The 24,930-nt window shown below is 29.3% G+C and overlaps 2 protein-coding genes across 3 annotated transcripts in view; both read right to left on the bottom strand.

The window, feature by feature from the left end:
* Positions 1-24,930, bottom strand: part of LOC125833719 (citrate synthase, mitochondrial) — a 346,970-nt gene that overhangs the window by 209,594 nt on the left and 112,446 nt on the right. The window lies entirely within an intron of this gene.
* LOC125833710 (pentatricopeptide repeat-containing protein At3g24000, mitochondrial) lies at positions 11,667-14,810 on the bottom strand. The gene has a single exon (XM_049512893.1). The coding sequence runs from the start codon at positions 14,781-14,783 to the stop codon at positions 11,667-11,669; it is 3,117 nt and encodes a 1,038-aa protein (XP_049368850.1). The 5' UTR covers positions 14,784-14,810.

Below are 24,930 nucleotides of genomic sequence, written 5' to 3'. Positions count from 1 at the left end.
CATGCAAGATTACAAAGCCAAAATTTAAGGCTTATGAATTTAGTAATATCAATCTTTTAAAATTACTAAGTTCTGAATGAGTTATTTGTACGTATTCAATGCATTTTAAATACAAAAACAATGTTTAGATCAAAACTATTGCGTTCAACCAGATCTATAACCGAAGCATCGGCTCCACCCATAAATAAATATTGAAATCTCTTTTGCTTCTTACTATATTTATTTTCTTGTATTTTAAATCTCTTTAATGGGAAATTAGCTACCATGAGGGTAAGGGAACACAAAAGATAAGAAGAATCGAACGTAGTCCTTTAAAGTATGTTTTATTTTGAATTTGATGGCCCGCAGTGTTCTACTTTAATTGATTGGATACGTGAAATAATAATTATAACAAGATATCACATTGTCATTTGGATATAATTAAATGGAGAGCTACAAATACTTGATCAATTTGTTAATCATCACTTTAATTAATTTACAATATGATTAATGAAACTAGCACTATAAAAAGAGGACAAGCTAACTGCCAAATGACAGATCACCCTTTTAAAGATTCATGATGGGAATTTATTTTTTGTAAAATAAAGTTTGGTACTCATCCACCTTTTGGATTAAAAAAAGTGGAACCTCTTTTTAATTTTTTTTTATTTTTATATTATGGACAGTTCTGATTTTTCCCTCATAGATATTCTTTTTAATTTTTTCACACATGCTATTTAGTTGTCAAGATTCTTATGCTATTTATTTCTTAATGCGCTTACCACCTTCAAGAAAAAATAAATTAAAAGTATATTCAGAATTCATCTACATCGAATTATATTAGACTCATATTTACTATAATTGTCCCCCGTCTTATATTTTTTTCACTTCAGATATCCATCTTTGAGCGTCCAAAATGGGAGGAGGAGTTAAATGAAATACAAGTATTTAATATTTTTATATGATTTTATATAAAAATAATTTCTCATTTTATCAACCAACTCTTAGAGTCGGGTTATATGATCCTATAGGCTATAATAAGATATGTTTAATAAACATAATAATACTATATATGTTCAAGTCTAGTTTATAATTTATATTACTCTTAATAAAATAAACGACCCTATCTCTTTTAAGTAGAAAAAAATCATTATTTTGTGGTGTATAAAGTATCTTGTAATTGCAATGTTTAATTTTGCCAGTGTAAAAACAGACAATATTAAGGAATTTAGAGAATTAGACATGCATATATATAAATATGAAATTCACTCAAAAATATGTCTTTGACATTTCATATAGGCTAAAATTGACAAGTTGTATATATGGAAAATGAGCATGTGAATTCAATCATTTAACGTGTTGAAATTTCAAACGCAACCATAGTCCATACTATTGCTCCATTAATTAAGAAATAACTTCTATATATGTATCTTGTAGGTCATCAATATGTAGTATACTAATTCGAAAATTCATTCTATCACAACTCACGAATTATTAAAGGGTTTGTTCTGTATGGAAAATGTTTTTCAATTTCTTTATGCACAGCTAGTCAAAAAATTTGAAAAATATATTCCTTTTAGAGAAGCAATTTTTTTTAAAAAAAATGACTTAGGTCAATCTTATTATTTTTTTCTTGAAAATATTAGCTAGGGTACACTTAATTGCTTTATTTGATTGTTTTAAAAAGTAAAAATAGTTGACGGTTTGTTGTTTTTATTATTAAGATGAATATATAATTTAAATAGATCTCAACCATAAATTATTATACAGTACACATGCATGAATCTATAAGGTCATTAAAAATTACTTGACCTAATTATACTTGATCGGATTTTTATCCGTTCAAAAGAATAAAATCAATGATAGGTATGGTACCACTTAAAAAAAAATGTTCCTCAAATTGACAAAAAATGTTTTATATTGGAGCAATGGTCAAATAAAATTATTTATGCCTAATTAAATGACTAGGAAGATAGGCATTCTTGTTACTCCATTGCTTAGCTGGACAACACAAACTGAGAATTATTTTGTCAATCAAAGATTCAAGAATGATATTATTGCATGTTTATATATGTTTTTCTTTAAGCATTTAGTGGGCATCATCACCTACCAAAGTGCAAAAGTCTTTATAAAAATTATATGTTCATCATTCTTTATCTTATGGAATGGGTCAACGTCAAATTTTAGGTTTTATAATAAATAAAATAAAAAAGAGGAAATCCCCTTTTGCAAAATATATAGGTGGGATAATGAAATATATATATATATATATATATATATATATATATATATATATATATGCACACGCAAGTAAGTCAAATATTTGAATGACACAAATAACTGGAAAACTTTCGAAAATAACAAATATTAGGCCTTAAATAAGGCTCTATAGCTATAGTTTGCTTAATTATAGATAATAGCAAAATGTTAGGGGAGGAGGGAGGAGAGAGGCGAGCGAGATCAGGGAGAGAGAGAAGAGAGTGTATCTTTTTTTCTGGATTTTGGAGAAAAAAAAACAAATACAAATACAAACTTATTTGTATCAAAACGAATACATATTAAGAGGAGAGATGCAAGCAAGATCGAGAGAGGGAGGAGAGAGGATTGTATTTTGTATTTACTTTGAATTGTATCTGTATTTATTTGTATCAATTGTATTCAAAATACAACAAAATTGTATTTTGTATTATTTTGCATTCTATTCTTTATTTATTTTGTATTAATTGTATTTGAAATACAACGAATACAACTTTATTCATCCTCTCTTTGATTGGACACAAATACATTTAATTTGACAGAGAGTATGAATGCATATTATATTCGTATGAATACAAAAACAATTGAAATTTTTCGAATACAATTGAAATAAAATACAAAACTCTCACTTGTATTTGATTGAATATAATTGATACATAATAAATTTAAATGTATTTCTTCTTATTGGCAGGAGAGAGAAAAATAGAGAAACAGAGAGAGAGATAGGAGAGAGCAAGAGAGAGGGAGGAGATGCAATGGAAAGAGCGGAAGAGTTTTCTATAAAACAATATATTACTTTTTTAATAATATTTTTAAATTATAGTTATTTTCATAAATAAGTTATTAATTTTGATTAGTTTTATAATTCTTCTAAATTTGGGTAGTTAATGATGTGATCAGACAAAGAAGATTGCATCTTAAATTACTTACATGATGACTGAAATGTTTTAGATATCTTAAATTTTTTGGAGTACTTGAAATTCTTCAATTATACATACATTAAATAAGAGACACTAGTTTCTTTTAGGGAAAATGCATAAGTACACCAATCTATGCCCGAAATCTCAGAGACACACTTATACTATACTAAGGTTCTATTACCCTCCCGAACTTATTTTATAAATAATTTTCTACCCCTTTTTGGTCTACGTGGCACTATCTTCTAAGCCCAGCGCATATTGACAATTTTTTCATTGATAGTGTCACGTAGGCCGAAAAGGGGTAGAAAATTATTTATAAAATAAGTTCGAAGGGGTAATAGGACCTTAGTATAGTATAAGTGTGTCTCTTGGATTTCGGGCATAGGTTGGGGGTACTTACGCATTTTTCCTTTCTTTTACTTAATATATTTTAGGGCTAATTTCAAATATATCCAATAAAGTAAATATTTTATAATAAATATACTTGTGATTTATTTGTTTACATAAAAATAGTCAAAATTCATATGAAGAATACATTGAATATATAATATAGCTTGCCCAAAGTCATAAAAAAGTATATATTGGCTATACAATATCTCATCTATAAATGAGTTGTACAATACATTATGATACACTCAAAAAAATTGAATATAACTTAACTAAACATAAAGTATACACTGACTATACATGAAGTATACATTAACTATACAAACTTGATCAACTCAAAATCATCTCTAAATAGTCTCAATATTTAAATATGAAATTCTCTCGATTTTTAAGTTTTCTGAAATAGTATTCGCTCAAAATGATTAACATTTTGACATGTCAACTTTTTATTTATTTATTTTTAAAAAAGGAAAAGATGAAAAAGAATGAAGAAAGACGAAGCAGAAGAAGAACAATGAAAGAAAGTTATAATGGTAAAATCGAAAGGAAGGAAAATTTCTATTCTGCCAATTTCAATAATTTTGAAAATTGGGACAATTTTTTTGGTAAAACAAAGGGCTGAATGATCACTTTGCATAATTTTGTTCTTTTATGAAATTTTATAGGGATAGTTTTAAATATATATATCATATAGTAATTAGTTTACAATAAATATAGCCATGTTTTACTTATTTTAAAAAAAGTAAAAAAAAGTCATAGAAAGAATACATTGATTATACACTATAGCTTGTCAAAAGTCATAGAAAATCTATACTCACGGTATAATATAACGTATCTATGCATGAGCTATACACTGACTATACATTGTGATACACTCAAAAAACTATTCAATCTCGATCAACTCAAAATCACATCTAACCAGTCCTAAATTTTAGATATGAAATTCTCGATGTTTTGAATCTTTTGATATATAATTTGCTCAAAACGATTCACGCTTTCGATCAGTTTTTTTTAAAAAAAAAAGAAAGAAAGAAGAAGAATACGACTAAGAAGAAAAGAAGAAGAGTAAATTTTAGGTTTAGCAAACATAAAAATCATATTTGTATGTTATAGCTATAGTTTGTATAATTGCGCTCCATAACAAACTTTATGTTTGTTATGGCTATTAATTTGTATATTTCGGTATACATATACATAAAAAATATGTATTTAGGTCTATTTGTATATTTCGGTGTATAAATGAGTCTTGCATTTGTATATTTCGGTATACAAATGGGTCCTATATTTGTATATTTCGGTCTATTTGTATATTTCGGTATACAAATGGGTCCTGCATTTGTATATTTCGGTATACAAATGGGTCCTGCATTTGTATATTTCAGTCTATTCATATATTTCGGTTTACAAATGGGATGACAAAAAACATAAAATATTTGCTGCGAATTACAAATAAAAGAAACTATGGCTATAACATTTAATTTGAATTAATAGTTTGCTATTTCATACAATTTTCCGAAAGAAAAATGACAAAGGAAGACATTAATACCGAAGAAGGAATAAGAACAAAGTATTTAGCCAATTTCAGTAGTTTTGAAAATTGGGTTGATTTTTTGTATAAGTTAAGGGAAAGGCCGCATAACTAGTTTGTGTAATTTATCCTATTTTTTATATTATATTATATGATATAAAATTGAATGTTAATTTTGATTAAAGAGCTTGCCCTTCTAAACCTTACGGTCTTGGGTTGGGCTTGCCGTGACTTCTTGTTAATTTTTTCCCTTAAAATTTGTATTCATGCATAGTGTAGCATAAATTTTACCAGGCTTAAGATAGAACTTGTGAAATATTATGAAGCGATTCTTAGTCCTTGGTAGATAGGCATTGTGAAACTTAAAACCCCTCAATTTAGAGTCATCAAGTATGTTTGCCTTGTGAGATTGATCAAACTCCAACCCTTCATCTAAACATGATTATGCTAAGATTTTTGGGACATTCATGCAAATGCTCCTCTTTTGAGGCCATCTTTAATTTGTCTTGAAAATTATTATTTTTTGTCTTTCAACATTTTAAGTAAAAAAAAAAAAAAAAAAAGTGATTGAAAGTATCACTTACATTGAAATGATAAGCAATTTTTGCTCCGCATAAATTCATATATTTGTATCATAATATAACATAAATTATACTGCTTAATTCTACAAAAGTTATATCGATGGACCTAACCTCAACCCTTAATCCAAACCAGATTGTGGTAAGTATTTTTGGACTTTCACGCAATATATTTTGAGATGATCTTTAATTTTTATCTTTAAATTTAATGATTTGTAAATTTTTTATATATCTATTGATTAATGAATAAAAATACTTGTACTATATTTCTAATTCTACCTATAAAAGTCGAATATAATTGAGTGATTTCTTTAAAGTAAAATCATATATTTTATTTATATTTTTATATGAATATATATAACAAAATTATGTTTAGTAAGTTATGGTTGCGGTAAATATACCATATCATTTGATAAAAACAAAAAAGGAAAGGAAATTTGTCTACCCTAAATAGGTGTCAATTAAATCGAAAAGGTGAGATATTTTCTAAAATCTGTCCAAATTAGTATTTTGGAGAATACGGCGCATGAATTGGGGGTTAGTTATCCTCTTTTTCAGCTTCGGCTTGACCAGAGTCGTAGTCATGGCCCAACCAATGTTGTGTTGCCTCTCAGATGGGACTATTATGACGAAGATTGCTCTGATCTAGACGATATTGTATGGTCAATCATGGTAAGGACAACGCACCAGACAACTTCGAAGACTTTTTTTTATTATTGCCTCTGCCTATCGAATTATAAAACATCTTAATTAAATATATTTAAGTAGATGGATCTTTTTTCATGATCTGAATTGGTGAAATAATTTTACCTATCACTTTATACAATTAATTCTTATTTAGAATAATTTTATTGTGTTACTCAAGATATTTTTATAAATGTCTCGTTAAGAAAAAAAAAATCTTATTCAAAAACATTTAATTCTAATTACCCACAAAGGTTTTTTCTTTGGATTTTTTTTTGGCAGAAAAATCAGCAATAAACTAAATTACATGTAAATTTTCCTTTAAAAGTTCCAGTTAAATCTCCATGTAATTTACATTTTTCTAGTAGTGTTCGAAAGATACAAATAGACATATATATAAATTATTATATGATATATAATATTACAAATGTTTATATCTTAGATTAGTTCTTATTGATTATAATACTGAAATCTTTTTCAATTAAATCAAATTTTATACAAATCATCAAAATATTCTAGAAGTAGGAGAAATATTAGAAAATAAAATTGAGAATTCCCCTAATTGGTAGTAGAGCTATCAAAACGGGCCGGGCCATCCCTACCCCACCCAAGCCTCGCAGACGAAAGAATTTGATGGGCTGGGGAGGGCCGACCCCTCATTTCAAAGGGATGTAAAATGGTCAACCCGGCCCAACCCCAGAAGGGTCAAGGGCTGGGACAGGCCGACCCTCTTTTTTTTTTTTTATGTCAAATCAATGTCACAAACAGTAACATTGTTTCAATAATTCTAAATAAAATCTAACAATAAATATTTAAAGAAAAAAATAATAATCTCTTAAGTAAATAGTATCTGAAAACAAACTAGTAAACTAAAGAACACTTCTGACTAAAACTTTAGTTAGCAATACATAATTACTTAAAGTATTTTGTTAAATGAAATCAAGAAACTAATTAATTGTTCAAGCCACAAAACATTCTATCACATATAATATAAATAGTCTTTACTATCCAAGTCTTATATTCAAAACTAAATAATAAAGAAATTCATGAGGTAAGCTCCTTAGAAAAACTCCACAAACACTTATTTAGGTTTTCTAGTTTTTTATTCTTATTTTTTTAATATTTATTTTAATTAAAATTAAATAATTTGGTTGGGCCGACCCTGGCTCGGCCCCGATCAAGCCTCAAGGGCTAAGGGCCTAAAAGGGTTGGGCTTATAAGCCCCGATTTTAAATGGGCCTGTAAAATACTATCCCAACCCTACCCCAATAACGGGTTAGATTGGGCCGGCCCCATGGGCTAAGCCCTTTTTGACGGCTCTAATTGGTAGTATACCAATCATAGTATCATTTTTATTTACTAGATAATTTAAGGCTCGTAATACGGGCCCAATATTACAATATTATATATATTTAGAATGGAAATTTAATTAGTTTTCGAAAAGAAAGATTATTATGACATTTTCAAATAAATAAGATAAGAAATAATAATAAAATATCATATGCTCCAGTAATTATTTTAACATCATGTCAAACATATATATTCGAATTAAATAATTAATTTAATGATATTCTTTTTATATTTTATTTGAAAATTATTCAAGAGAATAGATTAAAATTATGAGTCTCAATATATTAACAATTTTCATAAAATATATGAAGCAATAAAGTCTACTGATCCATCTATAGATTAATTTTGATTACACTTATAAATTTGTATTATATGTGTTTAACAAACAAAAATAATGACCTACTTGATGAAAATTAGAATGAATCATCTCATTCTTTTCAAAGTAATGAAAGGATGAAAAAAAATTATGACTTCATATCTTGTCTTTATATTCATTAAAATTAGGAGAACAATTTAGTATAGTAAGAAAATAATTTTTTTCTAAAGTAATTTATATACCTGGTGAATGAATGTTTTACCTGATGAGAATTTAAAAATATTAACAAAATATAATATTTATTGCAGCAATTTAACATGAGGTAGTTAAAATAATAATTTATATACTTTGCTTAAAATGATTTTAACTGATGATAAAATGATAGTAATAAATAAATATATGTTTCTCAATAAAATTATATAATGACATATATGTTACGTGAAGTTTGGATTATACATAAAAAGAGAAATCAAGTAAATTAGATACTTCAAAATTTATCTTTAATCCAAAAAGAAAAGCAACACCATGAAATTAAAAGGTCTAAAGAGAACCAAAGGAAAGGACATAACATGCTCCGAAATTTTTGAAAATTTTGTGCTTGAAGAGCTTGCTCAGTGGTTGCATTCCTTATTAATTAAACCTTTTGAGAATTGTAATTGTGATTGATATTGGATTTAACATGTTAACTGGTCCACTATTATATTCATTAGAATGTTTGAAAAATGTGGATCAATTGAATTTTGTTGAAGATTGTTTATATAGACAAGTTCCATAAGTAATGTGTTCACTAAGAAATAGTGAATTTTACTTTTGTCTTATAATTATTTTACAAAGGTACGGTCATTATGTAGGGAATTGATTAAAAAAAAGAATTTCTTAATGTTGAAAACAAACTGCATTATTGGTCTTCCTAATAAGAGATCTATACCGAAGCGTGTAATATTTAGGATGCAAATTAAAAATAAAGGGAGAGAAATTTATTGGCATAAGACATGAGAGGAGAGAGAATTGAGGAGTGAATGAAATGAAGAATGAGTTAGTGTCTATTTATTTGTGTCATAGACCTAGTTCTAGAATTTTTTTTTATAATTTATAGTTTCTAGAATAATCATGTAACTTATGGAGGAAATATAGCCACTTGAAAAAAATATTTTGACAAATTTAAAAATAGAATTTATAGAATTTTAAAATAAAATATATATGAAATAACCATATTATCCTTGATCGTCCTCAACTTCATATTTCTATATAATAGAAAAATATCAAATTTTGGCCCGACAACTTTAAATTTAAATCAAACTTACATTAGTTCACTATTCAGATTAATATGTTTGAAATCAAATAAAAGTAAAAATTTGATTATATATTTTAATGAAGAACTACTCTTTTATAATCTAGTAAACATTTTTAGTCTACTTTAAATGCAAATATATCATCCTATTCATTTTATTTGTAAAGTTACTTTTTAACATCTTCTAAAATATATTTTTTTAATAACTAATTTTACTTATTCTTTAATTTCAATCTAATATATTTTATTCATTTATCATAGTTATTTCTTTTTAAATATATTTAATAGAGCCAAAATAAAAGTGAAAGTAATTAATTATATTTTTAAATAATAATTTTTTGTATTAAAGTAGGCATTTTTAGTAAGTATAATGAATAGAAAAATATTAAGAATTAAATTAAAGTAATAGTAAAATAGAGTAATGGGTAGATATCACAATAACTCATAAAAAAAAGGTGAAGTAATAACAAAATGAGTTAATAGTAATAACAATAGCTAAAGATGTTTCTAGAACTATCTAGTTATCTTGTTATCATTCTTGGTAGATTCTTGTTTGCGTGAAGTTACATTTTTACCTTTGATCATCATTCACTTCATATATAGAAAGATGTTTCTAGAATTATTTATTTTTCTTGCTATCTTTTCTAATAGATTTTTGTTAGAATGAAATTACATTTTTATTCTTGGTCATCTGAAATGCAAATATATCATCCTATTCACTTTATTTGTAAAGTTACTTTTTAACATCTTTTTCTTTAATTTTAATCTAATATATATTATTAGTTTTATCACACTTATTTCTTTTCAGGTATATTAATTAGAGCCAAAATAAAGGTGAAAATAATTAATTCATAATGAATTTTTATATTAAAGTAGGCATTTTTTATAAGCATAATGAATAGAAAAAATATTAAGAATTAAATTAAAGTATAGTAAAATAGAGTAATGAATAGATATTACAATAACTCACAAAAGAAAATAAAGTGATGTAATAACAAAATAAGCTAATGGTAATAACAATAACTAAAGATGTTTCTAGAACTATTTAATTTTCTTGTTATTATTCTTGGTAAATTTTTGTTAGCATGAAATTACATTTTTAACCTTTATCATTATTCACTTCATATATAGAAAGATGTTTCTAGAATTATTTATTATCTTTTTTAATAGATTTTTGTTAAAATGAAATTACATTTTAGCCTTGGTCGGTCCTATCACTTCACTCTTCTATAAAATAGAAATATATATATTTTGTATTAGATTTAATTACAAAAATAGGTCTAAACCATAGTGATGGTTACACTTTAGAAGTCATTCAAATTAAAACAATGTTTTCTTTAAAAAAATAAAATTATTCATTTGATAATCTAATTAGCTTAAGTTTGACATTTCAAAAAATGGAAGTCTTACAAAACCAATTTTAAAATACAATTGATTCCATTACTAATCATACACTGCATCTTAATTTTTTGAATACATTTTTTATATATGGTCTGTTCATTGTTTCTTTGTTACATATATATATATATAGAGGACACAACATTGAGATGATCGATTGTGAGTTCATTCATGTAATTTCCTAACCTGATCTTACAACTTCTGACTTTAAGGGTTTAAGCAGAATTGTCTGGACAACAACAATACCATTAACAATACGTTCGATGAACGTAGTGTTAAAGTTTTGTCCTGATTTTCTTATCATATTTGAAATTTACTTTTCTTTGGAAGGAAAGTTAAAGTATTATCATAATTGTTTCAACTTTTTCTGAAATAAAAATATAATTTTCTTCCATATTTAGGTTATTCCTTCTTTGGAGGAAAAGTTAAGAATCTGAGTTTATATTTTTAAATATATAGGGCAATTAGTCAAACCATATAATAATATCATGATTTTAGTATATTTTTGTCATCTTATTCATCAACGACATAATTTATAATTGTAAGCTTACACATTATGTCATGATTCTTTCGAACCCAACACGTAAGAATCTCAGTGAGTGTATGGTGTCATAATTCATTCAGCCAAGGCCGACAACAACATTAAGGGGTGTCAATGGTTACAGTAAAAAAATTTATAATGAGACTAATAGGGCTTAAACACGTGACCTCATGAATTTTTCACAACCCCTTAATCAGCAATTATAATGAGACTAATAGGGCGTAAACACGTGACCTCATGGATTTTTTACAACCCCTTAATCAGCAGACAACTTATTTTAAGAAATGTAAATGCGTTTATATGATTTAGGGGGGGGACTAATTTTGATAGTTTGAATACTTAAATCGCTTGGTACTCATCCAAATCTGTTTTAGGTGACTAGCAATTCTTATGCCTCAATCTCAAGCAAATACATGAGGATTCAAGGAACATGTATTATCACCAGTAATCACCACAAGAACATTGGCCACTACTAAAGTGGTGAAACCGATAAGGATCCCTCAATATGATTTCCCTACTAATAATGTTGCTTACCAACTTGAAAACTGAATGGCAATCACCACAGACTCTAAGGTTCTTAAATATTCGAAGAGTTGAACCTTCAGGAGTACTTATCAAACCATATGCCAGTGCAAGTCTTTCACTGTGCATCCATAAATTGTGCTCCTTCTGTTCTTCATCTGTGTCATGCAATGCAAAGCTTGTATCAGCAATATAACCGGCCTCCTGAATCTTTTTTCTCAGTTCTGTCAACTTCCTGTATATTTGCTCTGACTCTGGGTGAGACAAGTCTCCGATCCCAAAGGTGCAAATTTGGTTCTTTAACTTGACCCAACTGCAAGCAAGCTGCTTTTTCACTTTATGTGATTCCATTTCAGCTCTCACATTCTGAACGTCCTGCCACCTCCCAGAAGTTGCACAGATATTTGAATAAAGAACATAAGCTGAATCATCCGATGGGTTAGATGTTAGAAGATTTTCAGCAGCTACCTTTCCAAGTTCTGTATTCCTGTGCATCCTGCATGCTGCCAACAAGCTTCTCCAAACAAAGTCGTTTGGTGGCACTGGCATTTCTTTAATAAAAGCTATGGCTTCAGGGAGCCTTCCAGATCTTCCAAGAAGGTCTACTACACAAACACAGTGCTCAATGCCAGCCGGGACTCCAAATTCAGAAGTCATAGCAGCAAAATATCTAAGACCTTCATCTACTAGACCACCGTGGCTACAGGCTGATAGAAGAGACACAAAAGTGACATGATCTGGTTTTGAACCTTGCTTAACCATATCGTGAAAAGTATCCCTAGCTTTTTGGAAAAATCCATGTCTGGCAAAAACAGATATTAATACATTCCAAGACAATCTTGGACGCAGGTTTGGTTCAGGGAATATTTTCAGCACATCGTTCATTTCACCACATTTCCCATACATATCCATCGTAGCGTTTCCAACAAAAGAATTGGAATCAAATCCAAGTTTAGTAGCTAAACAATGAATCTGTTGTCCCTCTTCCAAGGATGCCAAGTTTGCTGCAGCTGAAAGTGCAGCAGAGAGGCTGAATTGGTCAAACTCCAGTTTTTCCCTTTGCATCTGAAGGAGAAGTTTCAACGCTTCCTCCCAGAGACCAAGACGAGCATTAGCTGCAAGCATAGCATTCCAGGTCACTGATGTCTTAATTAGTAGCGCATTAAAGATAAGACTACTCGAATTGACATCACCACAGTCAGCATACATTGTTATGAGAGAGTTCCTAATGTATTCATTTGTCTCAAAACCAGTCAGAATTATATGTCCGTGCAATGGCATGCCATACTTCAGAAGATCAGTTTCAGTTGAGCAAGAACCAAGAACATTGATCAAAGTAATGTAATTTGGAGAATTTTCTTCCTCTCTCATTGACTTAAAAGTTCTCACTGCCTCAAGTGTGTCCTTTTTATCGGCATAGCCACCAATTAATGCATTCCAAGTGACTAATTCCCTGTCAGGCATTTTTTGAAATACCATTTTAGCCTCCCACATCATACCACACTTTCCGTACATAGTGACTAAGGCATTGCCAACTATTAAATTGTCATGGAGCCCATGAGCAATTACAAGAGCATGAATAGTTTTGCCTTCATCAAGCAATTGACCATCTGAACAAGCAGCCAAAGCACTAGCAAAGGTCACATAATTAACTGTTCTTTGCAAGTGAAGCAGTTGAGCCAACACTTCCAAAACCTTGAAGTACTTTCCTGCTAAAACATAACCAGCCATCATGGAGTTCCATGAAATCAAATCTTTTGCTGGCATTGCCAAGAACAAACTTTCGGCATCTTTGTCCCTTGAAGCCTCCAAATACATTGAGAGAAGAGTATTTGACACACAAATATTAGAATCCCATCCCAATTTCAACGACAAACCATGAACACCTCTCCCTAAGTTTAGACAATCTATAGTTCCACAAACAGACAACAATGAAGAAAGTGTTGTTGAATTGACATCGTCGTGATCATGTCGCATTTCAGAAAACGAGCTGAATGCCTTTTCGGATAACTCGTTATATGCTAGTGCAGAAATAATTGAATTCCACGATATAGTGTCACGGTCGTTCATTCCCTCAAAGATATAAGAGGCATCCTCAACGAAACCAAAACTTCCAAACATTGAAATAAGAGAATTTGATACGGAAACATTGTCCTGGAATCCAGACTTTACAACCTGACCTAGCACTTGATGACCCAAAAAATCATCATCAAGAGCTATGCAAGAACTAATAACAGCAGTAAGTGTGTTTTGATTACCAGACACCTCCCCATGCCTCATTCTTTGGTATAAATTTATTACCACATCCGGGTAACCATTAGCTGAATATGCAACCATCAAAGAAGTCCAAGTAACAACATTTCTTTCCGGCATTTCCTCAAACAATGTTTTAGCACTACAAGGTAGTCCATATACACCATAAAAATGGAGAAACGAAGTCCCCACAAAAACATCATTCAACAAACCATATTTCAAAACCAATCCATGAATTTGAAATCCTTCCAAAACCATATTTTCCAATTTACTTAATGCAGTCAACAAACTAGCTATAAAGTACCCATTTGGTTGAATTCCACAACCCCACATTTCAACAAAAAGAACTACAGCATCCCAATAAAGACCCATCTTGACATACCCAGACACTATATTATTCCAAGACGCCGAATTTCTCTCAGGCATACTATCGAACACATGGCGAGCAGCTTCAATTCTTCCAAATTTCGAGTACATATTGATCAAAGTGTTGTAATGGAAAATGCTCAAATAGGGTTCTTCCTTCAGGCAAACTGCATGAACTCCCCTTCCAACAATGTCTTGGGTGATATTGGAGAACCCCTTTTGATGAAACCCAGAAATTTCTGGTTCTGGGTGATCTTGCAGGGATTGAAAGGGGCGGTTTATTGGCTGCTGTTGTCTGCATTGAACTGAGATTGTGCTGAAGAATTTGAAAGGGAAGTAAATGGTGAAAGCAGAGAGCTTTTTGTTAAGGCAATTGTGTCTGGTTCTGGTATGATAGAGCAACAAAGCACTCATAAAATCAGCCGGAGAAGTAAAGCTGCACACTGCCGTATTTTTTCAGTTGCCAAAGTATAAAAGTTCGAAATCGGCCGCCGGTTTTTCTGTTTCTGTTAAAAACGAAGAAAAATGCAATTTAAGATCTTTTTTACTAGAAACAAATCATGGATTTTGAATTGAGAAGTAACGGTAGTTCGAAAAAAAAAGGTCTTTTATTTTATCTAAAATGTCAAAACCGTTTCAATTTGTATGTCACGATTGACTTGAAAGAGAGTTTAAGAAAATATATAAAAAAAACCTTTAAATCTTGTGGTTTTAACTTTTAAGCTAAAGATGTGTAGACTAATGTATCAAAATATTCTTCTAATTTTGTGATTTTAAACATATCAGGTAGAAAGTTAAAATTAAAAGTTGTCAAAGAAGAAAGCTAAAAAGAAAAGCAAGGTAAAGAAATTGAAACAAAGGGAAAGGTAGTAGTAAGACAAACAATTTGCTTAAGCCTTTAGGGGTTGTTTGATAGAGTGTATAAAAATAATGCTCAATAGAGTGTAATCGTGTATTAGTATACTTGCATTAATAATGTTTGTATTAGTTATGCATAGATTATTTCTTATGCATTGTTTGGTTTGGTCTATTGAAAATAGTATGCATTGAATAAAAATATTTATGTACAAAAATATCCTCCACAATTATGATGGAAAAGATGTAAAAGTGTGTTTGAGGGGGTAATTGAGTCTTTAATCATGCTAATGCATGTTTTGAATCTCTTTGCATTACTAACACCTAAAAATCCATGGTATTAACAGTACACTCCTCAATACACAATAAAATGTATAACTAATGCAAGGGACTACTAATACACAAAGTTAATGCATATATTATTTTTGTTAATACACTCTACCAAATAATTCCTTAGTTGGTGTTTGACCATGTTTCATTGGGAAATTTGAAAAGAAAAAAAAAGATAGTTTTTGTTTTCATAGTGAAAAAACAATGTTTGAAAATTGAATTGTGTTAGACCATGAATACGATTGAAGTAATTTTTGACTTTTTATAAGTAATTAATTTTGAAGTGAAAAAAGTAAAAATATTTATTTATTACTTTTCAAATCCCTAAAATATCTAAAAAAAATTATATCAAACATATTTTTCAAAAAAATTAAAAAAAAACTCATGATCAAACACCGCGTTCCTCGTCTTAATGAACTAGACACTCCTTTTTTGGAGGGGCATGACTTCACACTTGAGGGAAGTAGAACTATGCTACTACTAGCCTAGGCATTCTAAAGAAAATTATGTTGCATCGATACTTTAGAGACAAACAAGACTCCACACTAGGGAGAAGAAGAATTATGCTATTGTTAGCATGAAATGCTCTAGGCTTTCCTAGGAAAGTACTATTGTTGCATAGACACTTTAGGGACAAAGCAAAAACTCTTTTTTCACTTCTAGTTGTGTCATTGTTTTAAAAAAAAAAGAAGGAATTCCCATTAGATAATGTTAGGGCTTCTTACGTAATTATATGTGTGACAAAAATAATTCAATTAAATAATCACATGTACATGTAATGTATCGTTATTATTTGAGCAACTTTCACATATAGCAAACACAAAATTCATATTTGTATGTTATAACAAACTTTGCATAATTGCGCTCCATAGCAAACATAAATATGTATATTTCGCTATACATATACAAAAGAAAGTAGTTGTATAATCTGTTTTGGTATACATATACAAAAAGATCAATTGTATAAAGTGAGAGAGACGAGTGAGCGAGCGAAATCTGGGAGAGTGGCGAGTGAGATCTGGGAGAGGGGAGAGAGGAGAACGAAAATATATGTATATATACAATTTTCACGCATTTTATACATTTGAGTTTTTGTATAAAGTGAGAGAGGGAAGTGAGAGAGCGAGATCTGGGAGAGTGGCGAGCGAGATCTAGGAGAGGGGAGAGAGAGGAACGAAAATATATGTATATAAACAATTTTCTCTCGATGTATACAAACACAAACACATTTTATACAATTTGCGGTTTTTGTATAAAGTGAGAGAGACGAGTGAGAGAGCGAGATCTGGGAGAGTGGCGAGCGAGATCCGTGAGAGGGGAGAGAGGGGAACGAAAATATATGTATATATACAATTTTCTCTCGCTTTATACAAACACAAACGCACTTTATACACTTGCGTTTGTATAAAAAACGAGAAAGGCGAGGGAGAGAACGAGAGTGGCGAGCGAGATTCACCAGGAGAGAGGTTAAATAGCAATAGTTTGCTATGGGGTACAATTAAATCAAACTATATTTATAGCATTTAATTTGAATTAATAGTTTGCTATTATATACAATTTTCCCTTATTATTTTAATAGTGTATAAATCATGTATATATGACATATAACTATGTATACATTTATAAATGTATACATATCTATATATACTATTTAATTGCAATAATTTATCTTTTTCAATGAGCTGATTTTTTTTCAATTTCGATCAACTCAAATTATGACACTTCAAAATTTATTTCTTATGTATCAATTGACAATTATATTTGTTTTTATATTTTATGTTGAATCCGATATCATCATATATATATAAGAGAACCCTAGGCTCACCTACGTAGCGCCACCACAAACAAGGATTTCTTTTTAATTTATTTATTTCCAAAATTAGCCTTCCCTTTCATGAAAAATTGTGGTTGTTATAAAAGTTGTGACTTTTATGAAAAGTTGTGACTTTTATGAAGAGTTGCGACTTTTATGAAAGGTTGACTTTTATTAAAAGTTGTGACTTTTATGAAAAGTTGTGACTTTTATGAAGAGCTGCGACTTTTATTAAGAGTTGTGACTTTTATGAAGAGTTGTGACTTTTATGAAGAGTTGCGACTTTTATTAAAAGTTGTGACTTTTATGAAAAGTTGTGACTTTTATGAAGAGTTGCGACTTTTATTAAAAGTTGTGACTTTTATGAAGAGTTGTGACTTTTATGAAGAGTTGCGACTTTTATGAAGAGTTGTGATTTTTATGAAGAGTTGCGACATTTATGAAAGGTTGTAACATTTATGAAAGGTTGTGACCTTTCCGAAGAGTTGTGACATTTCCGGTAAGGCACAATAAGCATTTGTTCACACTACCCTTTGTTGTCTATAAATAGAGGGATTCCCTCTCATTTTAAAACAACGAAAATTCTGAATTACTTCTTATTCTTCTACACAATTAAATATTTGATTCTGAACTTCTTCTTCTTCTTCTACACAATTAAATATTGTGTACTTTGCTCATGTTGAGTAGCTCACTGACACTATTGTTTTTGTATCATTACATTGGTGAATAAAATCGTTTCAAACTAAGAGGATCTATATCTTTAAACCTCGGGTACTAGAGGGGAATGATTTCCTTAAGGAAACATTGTGCATTCAATGAGCTCTATTTTTCCTTTCTGTTTCATTCTATTGTTACAGATCCTGGTATGTTTTTTTTACAGTCATTAATTTATGCTTATGATATTAATTGTTGTTTTTGAATACATGTTTTAAACTTTGTTGTTTATGTTTCTGTAAAGTTATTGTTATAAGTATTTGTTAGTACAGACTATATGTAAATCCAACTACTGCAGATTCACAAATAACTTTTTACAAAACACATTTCTTTACAACATTCTCCAAAGATATCTATGCTTCTCCAAGAGATCAAGCCTAGAAATTTCTATGATTTTTTGTTGTTGTCATAATAATGTTAATATTAACATGAGTAAAAAAAATAGAAACTCAAATGATAGAACTAAAACTAGCAATTAATTACAATGTATGATGCACAATAATGGCTATTCTCTCGCACCAAAATACTCTTTTGAACTTTTTTTTCCATTATCTCTTACTTCTCTTTCACCCTTTTCAAGGATCCTTAATATTTTGTTCGTGAACAACTTCAATTCCCAAACACCATCATAACTATATTACATATGAAATTTGGATTTTGAAAGATTGCATTTTAATTTTAAAACACATAATGACTACATATTACTTATTAATATATCATATGATTATGGAACCTTTGCTCTTGATAAACACATTAGTTTATATATATATATATTTCATTTTTAAAGTAATTGATAATGTTATACTAACGAAATTTGCAAAGAAGAAAATTGAGAAAAATATTCATTTGACTCTCTAATTAAAGACACTATGTATTCATGCATATAGATGATAAAACTAAACTAACTATTGTAAAATTTCAAAAGCAAATTAATGAATCTATAAAATGAAATTATGTAAACTAGGAGAAAATAGTGTTATAATTTGTAATTTTGCCTTTTCTTTTAATAAAACAAATGGTAAACTACAATTGAATAACCTCTATACTCTTGAAAATATATTTATATAAAAATGCTATAACATCAAAATATACGAAAAGTTCTATTCTAATAAATTTAAAAGAAAAATAATCTAACCGCGCGGAGCCATTTACTAGTTTACTACATAAATAAGAAGAAAAAGAGTAATCCTCAATGGAAATTAATTAAATATTGGACTCAAAAGAAGAAAAGGGAAAGGAGAGACATCTAAAAAAAACTCCGTCATCTCGAATGATATTTGGACTATTTTGGGTAAAGAATTTGATCTAAGGGATATTTTGTCAAATATTCTAATAATATTATTCCCTACATTATGTTATAATATTTGATTGAGCATGAAATTTAAGATTGAAAGAAAGATTTTTAAAATTTGTCATCTAAAATAGGTCATATATTTTTATGTAGATATGAATCATTTTATTAAAACTCAAATTAAAAATTAAAAATTAAAAATTAAATTGTTACTAAATATAAAATGGACATCGTTTTATTTGGACTTAGGCTAACACATAAATTAGAATAGCATGAGTAGTATAATTAAATTGTTTTAAGTCCAGTATGGGTATGAATTATGATTATGACTAACTAACTTGTTATCACCAAAAGATGTGGTGCATTGGATGTGGTTGCTCTTTTTTTAATTAGAGGTCTCAAATTCGATTTCTAGGTATGAAAAAATCTTTGGTAGAAAGCACTTCTCCTTGAACGGGACCCTATGCGACGTTAATCCAACTCCAATGCAGATATCAAACACGGAAAAAAAAAAGAAAAAATTGAACTAACTAACGTGTTCTATACAATTAAGCATCCATTTTACCCATGACTATGAGTTACCATACCATACATGAGTAAATTAAAAAATGCACGATCAAATGATGATCATATTATTTTAATTGACATGAAATTTATAATTGCTATAGACATGACATTTATATTGGAGTTTTGGTGGCTTTGATTCTTGGAGTTGTTTTGTTGACCTCCACTTTCTTGCCATATCTTTTCAACAAATCCTAACAACCAGAAAAGCAAACGATGAAATGGAAATTTGATTTGTTGAACACAATAATATTTTTGCATAAAAATAAAGTTAAACAAAATCATTCACTCAACCACATAAAGTGCTTCGAGTTAGAAAAATAGTACTCCTTTCCAATTTATGTGACACGATTTGAATTTCGAGAGTCAAATAGTTTATATTTGATCATGAATTTCAGTATGGAATCTTCAAGTTTTTTATATAAAAAACTACGTAAAACAGTGGCGGAGCCAGAATTTTCAATAAGGGGGGTTCAAAATCTAAAAAAATAGACACATGAAGTAGCCAAAGGGGGTTCGACATCTACTATATATACCTAAAAAAATATTTTAACCATGTATAAATCATATAATTTTTCGCCGAAGAGGATTTGAACCCCCTCATAATAGGGTGGCTCCACCACTGACGTAAAAGATATTATAAATCTTAATAATTAACAATTTAAAAGATATATAAAAAAAAATTAAGATTAAAAAAAGGCTAATTCTGAATGTCTATCTCACTTGATGAGTACTAGACACGTTCATTTAAATTTAAAACTTTGATGGTTATATAATGTCTATATTTTAATCGCTGTATTAATCTTTATATAATTTGTTCGTGTACCATTATTTATATCCCCCCCATCACTAAATTATTCATTCTTCAATTCTTTATCTAATTCAAGTTATAGTAGCTCTTATGAAATATAACTCTATATTATATTCATATGAACAGTTTATATCCCAGCTCTAACCGAAAATAGTTTTGGTTTTGCAAAATCAGTTTTTACGCGTGATTAATTATGATTCGACCACGATAACTAAATCATTTTTTTAAAGATAAATAGTTCAAATATGTCATTTCAGTTAACAAATAATGGTATGAACGAACCTTTTTTCAAATTAAAATGACATAGATGAGCCAAACTTTTGATGAATGACATAAATAAATCTTTTCTCAAAATTCGATGATATATTTGAGTTTTTTCGCTTTAAAAAAAAACTAGTCACAATCATCATACTATTCATTCCCAAATAATAGTGTACCTAAATGTCGAAAATAATTGCACCTTATTTCATCTTCAGAAAGAAACAGGAATATTATTGGCCCCTTATTATTGAGCTACAGTAGATTCATGTTTCTTAATTAGTCTTATCATTCTTTTTATGAAAAAAATACCAAAATCTTCTAAATAAATTCCTAAGGTATATGGTGAATAAAATATTTATTATGAAATAGAAATTAGATGAAGGCACAACTTATGAAAGTACAAGGTTATATTGGACCTGGTACAATAGTACAAAATTTTAAATTATTTAAACAATTGGTCATGAAGCCCATCAATACTTACTATATTAAAATATTAAAATTGAAGGAATATTTTTGACAAATTGAAATATTAAGTTTCACTATCTAAAAGATATATAGCAGTGACATCATTTTTTTCAACTTTTATATTTCTTTTTAGCTAGTGGCTAGGGAGAGTCAATGACTACTCATAGTTACGACACATTCCACCTATTTTTTGGACCAAAAAATAAAATAAAATACAAGTTAGAATTGATGTTTTCATTTGGCCAAACACGTAAATCCTTAAATTTGTCCCTAAATTTTATTTTGGCACTTTAACTCAATCTTGTTTCATTTTAATTCTTCAACTTCAATTTTTATGTTTCATTTTGACACTTCTAAGCAATGTGGCAGAGTGTGTGCATCACACTGTCTCTAAGAGAGTGAAAGATAAACAAAAATATTTTTTTTTAAATAATAAAAGATTACCCTTCAACTCTATTTTTTTTTATGTATCATTTAACACAAAATACTAATTTTATGATTTCTTTATTTCTATATATGTTATTCAACTGCAATTTTGCATTTTAAAAATCGGCGTTCACCCGTTAGTTATTGTAAAAAATTAAAATTGAAGGATGATCATTGATTTTTTTTTTTAAAAAAAATAACAATTTCTTTATAAGAGTTTCCCTATATTTTTACGTGAAAAATAATCGATGAAAGTGCATCAATTTTCTTTCTTAAGAAAATCAATGACAACCCAATGAAGTCTATCGAGTTTCAACATTTTTTTGTGGTGTTATAAATTAGCAATGAACATGAGTTTTTTTTAACTCGTATTTAGTTGAATGAAAAATTAGAAAGCTGATATTTGAGTTAGTCCAAATAGACTAGATATGAAAAAAAATGTGGTGTTATTTAATTTAATTAAATTTTTAAAAAAGAAAACCAACACATTTTCATCGATTATTTTTCACACAATAATGTACAGAAACTCTAAAAAAAATAATTAAAATGATGTTCATCCATTATTATTATTTAAAAAAAAATATATGACGTTAATTTTTAAAATGAAAAAGTGGAAATGAAGAACATAAATAAAAATAAAGAAATCATAAATTTAGTATTTTGTGTTTAAATGATACTATAAAAATTAGAGTTGAAGGATTAAAATGGAACAAGACTAAGGGTGTGTTTGGTATGAAGGAAAATGTTTTCCATGGAAAATATTTTTCTAGAAAATGTTTTACTGGAAAACAAGTTGATTTTTGACTTATTTTCTCATGTTTGGTTGGTGAGTAGAAAATATTTTCCGGAAAAAAGTTTTAGTGTTTGATTTATGAATGAATTTTTTTTTTTAGAAATATCTTTTATTTTTACTAGGGTAGAAAATAATTTTTGAAATTGAAAATATTTTTTAAAAACAAACTTAAATTTTTTTTGGGGGTGGTAGGGGGTGGGGTTGAGGGTAGGGGTGAAAAGTTGAAATTTTGAAGTTGAAAATATTTTTTTAAAAACAAACTTAAATTTTTTTGGGGGGGATGGGGGCTGGTAGGGGGTGGGGGGGGGGGGGGGGGGGTCGAGAGTTGAGGTGAAAAAATAAAATTTTGAAGTTGAAAATATTTTTTAAAAACAAACTTAAAATTTTTTTTGGGGGTGGGGGGTGCTGGTAGGGGTGGGTGGGGTGGGGGGATGGGTAGGGGTGAAAAAAATGAAATTTTGAAATTGAAAATATTTTTGAAAAGCAAACTTAAAATTATTTTTGGGGTGGTGGTGGTGGGGGGGGGGGGGGTGGTAGAGGGGTGGATGGGGGGTCGAGGGTAGGGGTGAAAAAATGAAATTTTGAAATTGAAAATATTTTTTAAAAACAAACTTAAATTTTTATTTTATTTTTTTTTTTTTTGGGGGGGGGGGTTGGTAGGGGGTGAGGTGGGTAGGGGGTGAGGTGGGTGGGGGGCTGGGTAGGAGGTGCGTGAGGGGGGGTCAAGGTAGGGTGAAAAAATGAAATTTTGAAATTGAAAATATTTTTAAAAAACAAACTTAAATTATTTTTTTTGGGGTAGGGGTGGCGAGTAGGGGGTGGGTGGGTTGGGGGGATCGAGTGTAGGGGTGAAAAAATAAAATTTTGAAGTTGAAAATATTTTTTAAAAACAAACTCAATTTTTTCTTTTGGAGAGGGGGGGGGGGGGCAGGCCGGGGAGGGGGCATGGGTGATCGAGGATCGGGATGAAAAATAAAAAATTGAAGTTGAAATATTTTTTAAAAACAATAAAAAAAAATTGATAGTGGGGGAGCGAGGGTATTGGGTGGGGGTAAAAAATAAAAAATTGAAATTAGAAATATCTTTTAAAAATAATTTTTAATATTTTTTTGGGAGGGGGTGGGGGTAGGGGTAGGGATGAGGGTGGGTAAAAAAAATGAATTTTAAAACAAGCTTTAAATTTATTTATTTATTTTGGGGGGGGGGGGGGGGGGTTGGTTGGGGGCCGATTTGAGGGTAGGGACAAAATAAATTGATTTTTTCAACAAAAAAGTAATTGTAGTTTGAAGTTGGAAGAAAGTTTTGGAAAATGTTTTCCTTAAGTTTTGAAAGGAAGTCATTTTCCTTAAATTTGAGGAAAATGAGTTGATTTGGAAAACATTTAACCCAACCAAACATGAAAAAATTGAACATACCAAACACACCCTAAGTTGGCATTACCGAAATGAAAAATGGGACAAGTTAAAGGAGTTGTGTATGTGTTTTTAAGAGAATCTCGTGTTTTAAATTGATTTTTGTGTCATGTGATAGCACGTGAAGTACACACATCCCACTTTGTTGATTCTTTGGAAAGAAGTGCCAAAATGAAACATAAAAATTGGAGTTGAAGAGTTAAAATAGAACAAGATTGAGTTGGAGTGTCAAAACTTATATCTGTCAATATGTTAATTACATATATTTTTCCTCAAAAATCATATTTAAAAAGTATTCGTGCCGACACTACACACAAAAACTCACACACATTTTGTGTCCCACAAAATTTGTTATTATTTGTTATTATTATAGATGTTTTAGTAGTACCAACCTTGTAACTAATTCTATTGCAAAACCACCATAATTATATATATGCTATTTTGTTAAACACAAGAAAACTTTAAAATTTTCTCAATATTTATTTATTCAACCCTCTATTTTTATTAATAGTGAAAAAGTTGTGTAAAAAGATGGAGGAGTGAAAAAACCAAAACTATACAAAATAATGTTTGGTTGTTATTTTTCTACCTAATATTCAGTATTCATATTGAAATTCGATTATATTCAAATTCACGTCATGTAAGACCCTATTCGATAAAGGCTTTCTAACAAAGAAATTTCAACACTCAAAACTCAAACATAAAACATCTGATTAAAGAAAATAAGCATCCTAATACATCCTTTGATACAAAATAATATTTGTGTGATGCCAATAATCATTACAAAGAAGCGAAAAGTGGAAGGCCTACCAATTAGGCACCGTCC

The sequence above is a fragment of the Solanum verrucosum genome, unplaced genomic scaffold (assembly GCF_900185275.1).
Source record: "Solanum verrucosum unplaced genomic scaffold, falcon-dt-bn FXZP01000307.1, whole genome shotgun sequence".
NCBI lineage: Eukaryota > Viridiplantae > Streptophyta > Magnoliopsida > Solanales > Solanaceae > Solanum > Solanum verrucosum.
The sequence above is the reverse complement of the archived record's forward strand: the minus strand, read 5'-3'. Positions and strand labels throughout refer to the sequence as shown.

Coding starts and splice junctions, on each gene's coding strand:
- LOC125833710 (XM_049512893.1), bottom strand. CDS start 14,783: ATGAGTGCTTTGTTGCTCTATCATACCAGAACCAGACACAATTGCCTT.